Here is a 12,319-nt window from a genome sequence, read left to right on the forward strand (position 1 = left end):
CGCACCAAACAGCACAAAAAAAGGAAAGAAGGTACCAGCCCTTCGCTTTGCAAGCTGGAACGTCAGAACTATGTGTCCTGGCCTGTCAGAAGACCTTACACAAATCAACGATTCTCGGAAGACCGCCATCATTAAAAACGAGCTCAGTAGACTCAATGTAGACATTGCAGCACTTCAGGAGATACGCCTCCCCGCGAGTGGATCTCTCACAGAGCAAGACTACACCTTCTTCTGGCAGGGCAGGGATCCTGAAGAACCAAGACAGCATGGAGTGGGCTTCGCCATCAGAAACTCCTTGCTCAGCATGATAGAGCCTCCCTCAAATTGCTCGGAAAGCATACTGTCCATCTGACTGCTCACCACCTCATGTCCAGTACACCTACTCAGCATCTATGCTCCAACACTCTGCTCCCCACCTGAAGCTAAAGACCAGTTCTACGAGGAACTCCATAATATCATTAGCAGCATCCCCAACACCGAACACCTGTTCCTGCTGGGGGACTTTAATGCCAGGGTTGGGGCCGACCATGACTCATGGCCCTCCTGCCTTGGGCGTTATGGCGTTGGAAGGATGAATGAGAACGGGCAGAGACTGCTGGAGTTGTGTACCTATCACAACCTCTGCATCACCAACTCGTTCTTTTACACTAAACCCTGTCACCAGGTTTCATGGAGGCACCCAAGATCGCGTCGTTGGCACCAGCTAGACCTCATCGTCACAAGGCGAGCCTCCTTAAACAGTATTCAAATCACACGCAGCTTCCACAGTGCAGACTGCGACACCGACCACTCCCTGGTGTGCAGCAAGGTTAGACTCAGACCAAAGAAGTTGCATCATTCCAAGCAGAAGGCCCACCCGCGCATCAACACGAGCAGAATTTCTCATCCACAGCTGTTACAAAAATTTCTAAATTCACTTGTAACAGCCTTTCAAAACACTCCCACAGGGGATGCTGAGACCAAGTGGGCCCACATCAGAGACGCCATCTATGAGTCAGCTTTGACCACCTACGGCAAAAGTGCAAGGAGAAATGCAGACTGGTTTCAATCTCATATTGAAGAGCGGGAACCTGTCATAGCCGCTAAGCGCATTGCACTGTTGAACTACAAGAAAGCCCCCAGCGAGTTAACATCCGTAGCACTTAAAGCAGCCAGAGTCACTGCACAAAGAACAGTCAGGCACTGCGCAAATGACTACTGGCAACACCTATGTAGTCATATTCAGCTGGCCTCAGACACCGGAAACATCAGAGGAATGTATGATGGCATTAAGAGAGGTTTTGGACCAACCATTAGGAAGATCGCCCCCCTCAAATCTAAATCAGGGGACATAATCCCTGACCAACGCAAACAAATGGACCGCTGGGTTGAGCACTACCTAGAACTGTACTCCAGGGAGAATGCTGTCACTGAGACTGCCCTCAATGCAGCCCAGCCTCTACCAGTCATGGATGAGCTGGACATACAGCCAACAAAATCGTAACTCAGTGATGCCATTGATTCTCTAGCCAGCGTGAAAGCCCCTGGGAAGGACAGCATTACCCCTGAAATAATCAAGAGTGCCAAGCCTGCTATAGTCTCAGCACTACATGAACTGCTATGCCTGTGCTGGGACGAGGGAGCAGTACCCCAGGACATGCGCGATGCCAATATCATCACCCTCTATAAAAACAAAGGTGACCGCGGTGACTGCAACAACTACCGTGGAATCTCCCTGCTCAGCATAGTGGGGAAAGTCTTTGCACGAGTCGCTCTAAACAGGCTCCAGAAGCTGGCCGAGCGCATCTACCCTGAGGCACAGTGTGGCTTTCGTGCAGAGAGATCGATCGTTGACATGCTGTTCTCCCTTCGTCAGATACAGGAGAAATGCCGCGAACAACAGATGTCCCTCTACATTGCTTTCATTGATCTCAGCAAAGCCTTTGACCTCGTCAGCAGACGTGGTCTCTTCAGACTACTAGAAAAGATTGGATGTCCACCAAAGCTGCTAAGTATCATCACCTCATTCCATGACAATATGAAAGGCACACTTCAGCATAGCGGCACCTCATCAGACCCCTTTCCTATCCTGAGTGGCGTGAAACAGGGCTGTGTTCTCGCACCCACACTGTTTGGGATTTTCTTCTCCCTGCTGCTCTCACATACGTTCAAGTCTTCTGAAGAAGGAATTTTCCTCCACACAAGATCAGGGGGCAGGTTGTTTCACCTTGCCCGTCTGAGAGTGAAGTCCAAAGTATGGAAAGTCCTCATCAGGGAACTCCTCTTTGCTGATGATGCTGCTTTAACATCTCACACTGAAGAGTGCCTGCAGAGTCTCATCGACAGGTTTGCGGCTGCCTGCAATGAATTTGGCCTAACCATTAGCCTCAAGAAAATGAACATCATGGGGCAGGACGTCAGAAATGCTCCATCCATCAATATTGGCGACCACGCTCTGGAAGTGGTTCAAGAGTTCACCTACCTAGGCTCAACTATCACCAGTAACCTGTCTCTCGATGCAGAAATCAACAAGCGCATGGGAAAGGCTTCCACTGCTATGTCCAGACTGGCCAAGAGAGTGTGGGAAAATGGCGCACTGATACGGAACACAAAAGTCCGTGTGTATCAAGCCTGTGTCCTCAGTACCTTGCTCTATGGCAGCGAGGCCTGGACAACGTATGTCAGCCAAGAGCGACGTCTCAATTCATTCCATTTTCGCTGCCTCCGAAGAATACTTGGCATCAGGTGGCAGGACCGTATCTCCAACACAGAAGTCCTCAAGGCAGCCAACATCCCCAGCTGATACACACTACTGAGTCAGCGGCGCTTGAGATGGCTTGGCCATGTGAGCCGCATGGAAGATGACAGGATCCCCAAAGACACATTGTACATCGAGCTCGCCATTGGTACCAGACCCACCGGCCGTCCATGTCTCTGCTTTTAGGCCGTCTGCAAAAGCGACATGAAGTCCTGTGACATTGATCACAAGTAGTGGGAGTCAGTTGCCAGCATTCGCCAGAGCTGGCGGGCAGCCCTAAAGGCGGGGCTAAAGAGTGGCGAGTCGAAGAGACTTAGCAGTTGGCAGGAAAAAAGACAGAAGCGCAAGGGGAGAGCCAACTGTGTAACAGCCCCGACAAACAAATTTTTCTGCAGCACCTATGGAAGAGCCTGTCACTCTAGAATTGGCCTTTATAGCCACTCCAGGCGCTGCTCCACACACCACTGACCACCTCCAGGCGCTTACCCATTGTCTCTCGAGATAAGGAGGCCAAAGAAGAAGAAGAAACCCACAAGACATTTCTATCAAGCAGGTTTCCTTGACCAGAAGAAAAAGATTTTTATTTATATGAAAGATGTATGAAACTAGGTGATGCTTGGACACAATCCATGCATCTTATTTAAAAAAGCAGAACAGGAGCATTTTTTAGGAACAGTAAAAGGCCATTAGTTACAGCAAACCTATTTCTTCATCTTATACCAACCCTACCCGCCCACCTTCTACCCTTATCTCTCAATCCCACCTACTGACCATCTTCGCAGATCTCTCAATCTCACGAAACAACTTTCTCCCCATATCTCGCTACCTTTACCCTTTCTGGAAACACATCTAATAGTCTCTTGACCCCTGTGCATATTGTCCATTTCATTGTGCTTCTTAGTTTAGTTTAGAGATACAGCACTGAAACAGGCCCTTCGGCCCACCGAGTCTGTGCCGACCTTCAACCACCCATTTATACTAATCCTACACTAATTCCATATTCCTACCACATCCCCACCTGTCCCTGTATTTCCCTACCACCTACCTATACTAGGGGCAATTTATAATGGCCAATTTACCTATCAACCTGCAAGTCTTTGGCATGTGGGAGGAAACCGGAGCACCCGGAGGAAACCTTCGCAGATACAGGGAGAACTTGCAAACTCCACACAGGCAGTACCCAGAATTGAACCCGGGTCGCTGGAGCTGTGAGGCTGCGGTGCTAACCACTGCGCCACTGTGCCGCCCTGTTAGTTTATTCAACATTACCCGTTGGGTGAAAGCATTTCACCTGACTTGCCTTCTTATTTGTAACTTCCTCATTTTAACATGTGTCTCTGAAGACGTGAACTCTTCACCATAGGAACAGGATTAGGCCACTTAACTCCGTGAGCCTATTCCGCCACTCAGTAAGATCATAGCTGATCTGTGATCTAACCCCATATCCCTTAATACTTTAGGTTACTGAAGATCTATCAATCTCAGATTTAAAATTAACAATTAACCTCATATCAATTGTCATTTGCAGAAGAGAGTTCCAAATTTCTATCACCCTTTGTGTGTGGAAATGTTTCCTTCAGCTGCTTCATCAATGACCTTCCTTCAATCATAAGGTCAGAAGTGGGGATGTTCGCTGATGATTGCACAATGTTCAGCACCATTCGTGACTCCTCAGATACTGAAGCAGTCAGTATAGAAATGCAGCAAGACCCGGACAATATCCAGACTTGGCTGATAAGTGGCAAGTAACATTCGCGCCACACAAGTGCCAGGCAATGACCACCTCCAACAACAGAGAATCTAACCATCTCCCCTTGACATTCAACAGCATTACCATCGCTGAATCCCCCATTATCAACATCCTAGGAGCTACCATTGACCAGAAACTGAACTGGAGTAGCCACATAAATACCATGGCTACAAGAGCAGGTCAGAGGCCAGGAATCCTGAGGTGAGTAACTCTCACCTCCTGACTCCCCAAAGCCTGTCCACCATCTACAAGGCACAAGTCAGGAGTGTGATGGAACACTCTCCACTTGCCTGGATGGGTGCATTTCCAACAACACTCAAGAAGCTCGACACCATCCAGGACAAAGCAGCCCGCTTGATTGGCACACCACCTACAAACATTCACTCCCTCCACCACCGACGCACAGTGGCAGCAGTGTGTACCATCTACAAGATGCACTGCAACAATGCACCAAGGCTCCTCAGACAGCACCTTCCAAACCCGCGACCTCTACCAACTAGAAGGACAAGGGCAGCAAATACATGGGAACACCACCACCAGCAAGTTCCCCTCCAAGTCACACACCATCCTGACTTGGAATTATATCGCCGTTCCTTCACTGTCGCTGGGTCAAAATCCTGGAACTCCCTTCCTAACAGCACTGTGGGTATACCTACCCCATTGGACTGCAGCGGTTCAAGAAGGCAGCTCACCAGCACCTTCTCAAGGGCAATTAGGGATGGGCAATGAATGCTAGCCTGGCCAGTGTCGCCCATATCCCATGAATGAATTTTAAAAAACTTCACTTCTGAAAGGTCTGGCTCTAATTTTTAGATTGTGCCCTCTAGTCCAAGACTACCAAACAAGCAGAAATAGTTTCTCTCTATCTACCCTATCAGCATTAATATCAACATCCTGGAGGTTACCATTGAGCAGAACCTTAACTGGACTAGCCACATAAATACTATGGTTACAAGAGCAGGTCAGAGGCTGGGAATTCTGCAACAAAGAACTTTCCTCTTAACTTCCCAAATCCTGTCCACCATCTATAAGGCACAAGTCAGGAGTGTGATGGAATACTCTCCACCTGCCTGGATGAATGCAGCTCCAACAACACACAAGAAGCTCATAACAATTCAGGACAAAGCTGCCCTCTTGATTGGCACCCCATCCACCACCTTAAACATTTACTGCCTCCACCATTGGCACACCATGGCAGCAGTATGTATCATATACAAGATGCACTGCAGCAACTTGCCAAACCTTCTTCAACAGTACCTTTCAAACCCATGACCTCTAGCACCTAGAAGGACAAGGGAAGCAGATGCAAGGGAACAATACCACCTGCAAGTTTACCTCCAAGTCACACACCATCTTGACTTGGAACTATATCACTGTTCCTTCACTGTTGCTGGGTCAAAACCCTGGAACCCCCTTCCTAATAGCACTGTGGGTACGCCTACACCAGATGGACTGCAGCAGTTCAAGAATGCAGCTCACTGCCACATTCTGAAGGGCAATTAGGGATGGGAAACAAATATTGGCCTTGCCAGCAATGCTCACATCCCATAAAAGAATTGAAAAAAGTTCCCCTTACTATCTTGAATACTTCGATCAAATCACCCTTTAACCTTCTAAATTCTGGGGTATACAACCCCAGTTTGTATAATCTGCTCTCGTAATTTAAACCTTGGTGTTTAGGTATCATTCTGGTAAATCAGTGCTGTAGTCCATATGAAGCCAATATATCCTCCTAAGATGTACTGCCCAGTACTGCTCTCAGCACTCCAGGATTTGTATAGTCTAGCATAACTTCTACCCTCTTGTATTCCAGTCCCCTTGATACCAAAGCCAGCATTCCATCGCCTTTTTGGCTATTTTTGTACCTATTTATGATCTATGTTTAACGAACTATGTAGCTAGATCCCCAAGTCTCTTTGGATCGCCACTATTTCTAGACTTTCACCATTTAGAAAGTATTTTGTTCTGTCCTTTTTAGGTCCAAAGTGGATGACCTCACATTTGCCGACATTGGAATCCATTTGCTACAATTCATTTACTCTATTAATATCTCTTTATAATTTTCTGCTTCCATCTACCCTGCTTACAATGCCACCTATCTTCATGTCATTTGACAAACTTGGATATGGCTTTCTATTCCATCATCTAATGATTGGTAAAAATGCTGACTGGTTGAGGTCCCAACACAGATCCATGCAATATAACATTAGACACATGCTGCTAATTAGAGTTCCTGCCCATTATCCCTATTCACTGTCACCTGATGCTGAGCCAATTTCCTAAACAGGTGAATAATTTACCTTCAATTCCATGAGCTTTAACGTTAGCTAACAAACTCTTATGAGGGACTTTATCAAATGCCTCCAGGAAGTCCATATAAATAACATCCATAGACATTCCCCTGTCCACTACTTTAGTCACCTGTTCAAACAATTTCATAAGATTCATCAGGCAAGGCCTACCCTTTACAAATTCATGCTGGCTATCTCTGATCAGCCGAAAATGTTGAAGGTGTTCAGTCACCCTATCCTTAATTATAGACTCTAGTAATTTCCCAACAGCAGATGTTATAATTAGTTTATAATTCACCGCTTTCCCTCTCTCATCTTCATTAAATTGCAGAGTGACATGCACAATTTGTCCATCTAAAAGAATGGGTCCTGAATCAAGAGACCTTTGAAACTTTATATTTATAGCATTTGCAATGTTCTCAACTACTTCCTCTAAAATCCAGGAATGGAAACCATCTGGTCCTGGAACTCTTCAGTGCTATTATTTTCTTCCTTAGTTATTTTGCTTCCATTAATTTTGGTGAGTCCCTGTCCCCAATTCAATATGCCTGGCCTGTTATTCTCTTTCTCTCTTGTAAATACTGATGCAAAGTAATTGTTCAACATGTCCACAATTTCCTTATTTTCATTGTCAATATCACTGTTACCAGTTTTTAAGAGACCCACATTGTTCCCAACAACCCTCTCTTTCAGAACATAATTGGGAGGAAAAATTGTGTTGAGTTTGATATCACTTGCAAGTTTCTTTTCATACTCCCTTTTTGTACCTCCTGCCAGCTGTTTTGTTAGCTTTTGTTGTTCTTTGTATCTTCCTCATTTGCCAGGATCTGTGCTATTTTTGCATTTTTGTATGCTTTTTCTTTTAGTTTTATGTTATCCATTATCTTTTTAGTTGTCCATGGTTGTTTTTTTGGCAAGTAGAGCTCTTGCCCCTCAGGCATATAAACTGGTTCTGTATCTTCTAAATTATTTTTTGAATGCCTCCTCTTGTTTTACCCATTAATAGATTGGCCCAGTTTACTGTGGGCTGTCTCTGTCTCATCACATTGAAATCAGCTTTATCTAAATCTAGAATCTTAATCGATGTTTTTGTGTTTCTTCCTCTCAAACACTACAGTGACCTTGATCATTTTATGATTGCTATTAGATAAATTGGTTAATTTTCATTGTTCCACTTCATAATCTTGAAACCTTCAATCAAATCTCTCAGTCTCCTCTTCTCCAAAGAAAACAAACTCAGATTCATGAACTTCTCCCTAAGAGAGAACAAGGAACAGCTGATTGCCTACCTGGAGTGGCTGAAGATCCTGCAGGAGTGCAGTTGGTAGAACAGTGAGCTAGGACCCCGGGAGGTGTTGAAACTCTGCGATACAGCAGGCAAGTTGCCAGGGGATCGGAGTTTTCAATTAATCTGGCAGTGTGTTGAAAAATTTGAAAAGAAGTAGCCACAGCCATAACTGCTTTAGTTTTCCTGGGGTTTGTTTTGTGGGTGGGGCCTAAGCTGAAATGAGTAGGAAGAGCTCAATAGCACTACTGGATGTCCTGCACAAAGTAAAAGGTTAGTTGTGGCAGCTGCCAGTACTACAAGCTGCAGCACTGTGCAGAGAGGGAAAAAAACTGCTCTCTGAGTTTCAAAAAAATGACGAGCTGTGTAACTAAAGAAAGTTGCCATCACACAGTTTTAAAAAATGAACAAGCTGTGTAAACAAAAAAATCAGCTGTGTGCTCTCACTCCTAAAGGGGTAGGACTTTAGAAAACGAGTCTGTCTAAAAATGAAAAAAAAGCTTTGTCTGTAAAGCAGAAGACCTGTAAAGTAGAGAGCCTGTAAGAGAAGTGTGCCTGTGAAAATGAAAACCTGTGAAAAGTCCTATATTTGTAGAGAAGTAAGATCATTAAGAAAATGCCATTCAGGTAGTCGGTTATGGACTGGAAGATATCGGACATAGCATCTCAGTTTAAACTGTTTCACCAGTGGATGGAACTGTGTTTCCTAAATCAAGAAGTGAGTGAACCAGAGAAACAAGCTGTAACAATCAAGATCGCACTGATCAACACATCAGGATTGTCAGCTAAGGATCAGAAGGACCCAAGCAAGTTATAGTCAATTTTCGAGTACATAGACTTGAGCTTATGACCTACTGGCCAAGGTAAGATGAGTCCATTGACCAGTTTGTCGCAAGGTGCCGAGACAAAGCTCAAGATTGCAACTTCGCAGATATTGAATTGTCGCTACGGATTATAGAACTAGTAACCCCGTCTACCCCACTAGATGCTAGAAAAGAAGGGCACACCATAGATGCACTGCTCAATGATGGAAGGAAATTTGAAGCCATCATGGCTGGGTGGCAACAGTTACAAGCAAACAGTTACAAGCATTAGGGGCAGCTACGACAATTGGTATGGTAACCAAGGTGCAAAAGCCCGCTAAGCCTTGTGGCAAATGTGGCCTGAATCACCCAATTCGCAGTTGTCTGGTGTATCTTGTGGCTTGCAAGGATATTGGGCAAGGCAATGCAGAGGCTGAGCTCAGATACTGCATCAGGAGTGGTGACAGATCATTTGCAGAGAGAACGTCTGCAAGACAGGTTGGCAAATGCAACAAAAGGTATTCCAACGCACAACAAAAGCCCAAGCAGGCACATTAAGTCAGCAGAGAGACAAATTGTCAGGAGGACACGGATACAGAGTGCACTTGTACAAACAGCGAATAAGCATTTCATATAGTTAATTTGGATCAGCATGTCAATGCTATTAGCCAATCTGAGGCAGTTGCCATGATTGGGATTATATGTTCACAGAAGTGTGGCAAGCATAAGCTCAGAGTAAAAATCAACTCTGGAGCAAGTGCAAATATTCTGCCCCTCCGTATACTGAAGAACATGCACTTAAAGAAATGGGAATCTATGGTACAATCCACCACGGCTAGGCTGACTGTCTACAATGGTCCTCCAATCAAGTGCATTGGAACGATAACCTTGCAGTGCAGATATGGGAGCTCCGAATGGCTACCACAAATGTTTTATATTGTAGACACAACTAGACCAGCTGTCTCAGGACTTTCAGTATGCCAAGATTTATAAATCGTCACAATACATGAGGTCAGCACCGCACTGAAAGGTATGGAAGGTTGCAACATGGAGTGCATTGAGTCGGTTACAATTGAAACTACTTTACCCCAACAGGTTTGATGCAATCGGCGATTTCAAGGTGATGCCATATTGCACTTGAGGGAGGATGCAGTTCCTGCTATTGATGAAAAATGCACACGATAAACTATCTCACCTTGTCCTTCTACTTACCTGGTAACACATCTGAATTGGATGGTTCTTTCAGAAAGATTGTGGAGAAGTTGCAAAAATGTGTCACAATTGAATTTTGTCGGACACTGCTGCAAACTCAAGAGACGTTCAAGTTCTGTCAAAGACAAAAAAGTCTCTGCTCTGGGTGGAAATGGCATATTTGAGGCTATTGGAAGGACCTCTTCTGCAATTCAAAGAGTGTGACCAAGGGCTGAACTTTACCTCCAAGAAGTAAGTCCCACTGCCGGCACTGAAAGCAGGTTCCAAATGTGTGTGGGCTGTCAGCAGGGAACTGGGCAATTCTACTGGCGGCCAATTAAGAGGCCACCACCGAGGGAGCTGCTGGGAGGCCGCCACAATGTACCTGGTGGTCTACCCATGTGGTGGGGGCTGTGCTGACACCAGTAAAATCCCAGCATGGTGGTAAAATGTTCGTTAATTGGACAGTTAATTGAATTAGTTGACCGCCCACCTCTGGCGGTAAGATTTAGCCCCAAATCTCTGCATTTATTATCATTTTATTTACTCAGGTTAGTAAGTTCTAAAACATGTATGAGACAGTGTACTCTTTGATTGAAGAACAGAAACAACACAACTTCATGTTTCAGTCTCTTTTGTACAATGTTAACCCGTCTCAAGTGCCTCACCTTTCCATCGGAGGAAATGCTGTTCTGTGAGCTATCATCAGCGCACCTATTATCATTCCGAGATTGGAGCGTCCCACTCCCGTTTGACAGTTAAAGAGTAGGGCAGGAGGTGGCTTGCAACTGTCTCTGAAGGTGATGTTTGGGCACTCCTGGAAAATAACAGAATAACATCAAATAACAGAACTAGGCAGGCACCCGAACTATCCAAATAATGAATCCACCTAACATTCCAATAATATGGCAAAGATGATGGGTTGAAACCCTGTTTCCTAAATGAGTGGTCAAAGTTCCAGGACTTCCTGTATATTCAAACTGACATCAACTAGTTTTTCTGGTTCTCAATTGGGCCATTAGTCATGTGTCACAAAGGATACTATCCACAAGAAACGCTCAACATGTTATTATGTAGTTTTAGATTTTGGCATTGCACTGAACATATTTAAAATAAATGAGGTTGCATCTCAATTATCAAAAAATCTTACAGTACAGAAGGAGGCTATTCAGCCCAGATCAGAGTGGGATAATTACTCCCTTATGTTACAGTCTGCTTTGTTATACTTGCTAATCAAATCACTCTCAGCTTTGAGTCAAGTCATCCATTTTAAGTGATTCACATCCTGAGATCTTGATAAGCTAGAATAGGTATGAACATCTCAGTTTTGCTGTAACAATGGGGGGGGGGGGGGGCAGGGAGGGGGAGAGCAGTAACTCTAAAGTGGCCAGGACATCTCCTGTTCCATTGTATCATAGAAACAGCCATTATATTATAGCCTGGAGGTTTGTACGGAGGAATATCTTTTTCTTATGCTTTGCTGAGCATCAGGTGACATGACCTGACATCAAAGGAGAAGGTTCTGGACTTCAGTGGGAGGGATAAGTAGGGTTACCCTACAACAGTGAGGGCCTTCAGGGATAGAGCTCATGGGCAGTCTGAAGATAAACACCTATAGAAGCAAGGCTGATCACCTCGGGTCTGCAAGAAACCAAGTGGTACGGGTTTATTGTGTAAGCGTAATAATTACTTATTTTTGTGACTGAGTAATAAATTTGCATTTGGACAACACACTCGAGCCTGAACCGCAAGGAATCATTTATCTAATTAAAAGAGAATTCCTTATGTGTTGGCATCCCTGGGTGGCCTTGAGTTAAAGTGTTAAAAGAAATGCAAGCTGTATTGCTCGGCACGGTACCAACGGGAATCGTATGTTTTGTGACTAAATGCAATAGATGGATAGACTATCTTTCACATTATAAAAAAGGAATGTTTGTGACTAAGTGAAAGAAATTAGTGGACAGTATCTTGGTCATGAGTTGAGCACAGGAGGTAGGTGCCATGGCTGAACAGTTAGTCAATATTATTCAGAAATCTGTGCACAAGAAGCAAGGAGCGTGCAAATCATTAATATCTGAGGTAGACAGTCTGAGACAAATGTCAGAATTGCACTAAAGGTTACGGAAGGAAAAGAAAATTAAACAGCGTGACTGGAAAGCCATGATTATTCTGTGGCAAAATAACCAAATTAAAAGAAGAATTAGAAGAGCTAAAAGGAAAGACGAAGATTAAAAAAAAGAGTAGGTTGAGATGAAGTTAGAG

At 44.6% G+C, this 12,319-nt stretch overlaps 1 protein-coding gene across 1 annotated transcript in view; it reads right to left on the reverse strand.

Annotated features, from left to right (window-relative positions):
* LOC137369343 (paladin-like) overlaps window positions 1-12,319 on the reverse strand; it is a 158,546-nt gene that overhangs the window by 88,394 nt on the left and 57,833 nt on the right. The window contains exon 8 of the mRNA XM_068030414.1: window positions 10,726-10,874. Within this exon, the coding sequence (XP_067886515.1) occupies window positions 10,726-10,874 (149 nt within the window). The remainder of the gene's footprint in view (window positions 1-10,725; window positions 10,875-12,319) is intronic.

The sequence above is a fragment of the Heterodontus francisci genome, chromosome 4 (genome assembly GCF_036365525.1).
Source record: "Heterodontus francisci isolate sHetFra1 chromosome 4, sHetFra1.hap1, whole genome shotgun sequence".
NCBI lineage: Eukaryota > Metazoa > Chordata > Chondrichthyes > Heterodontiformes > Heterodontidae > Heterodontus > Heterodontus francisci.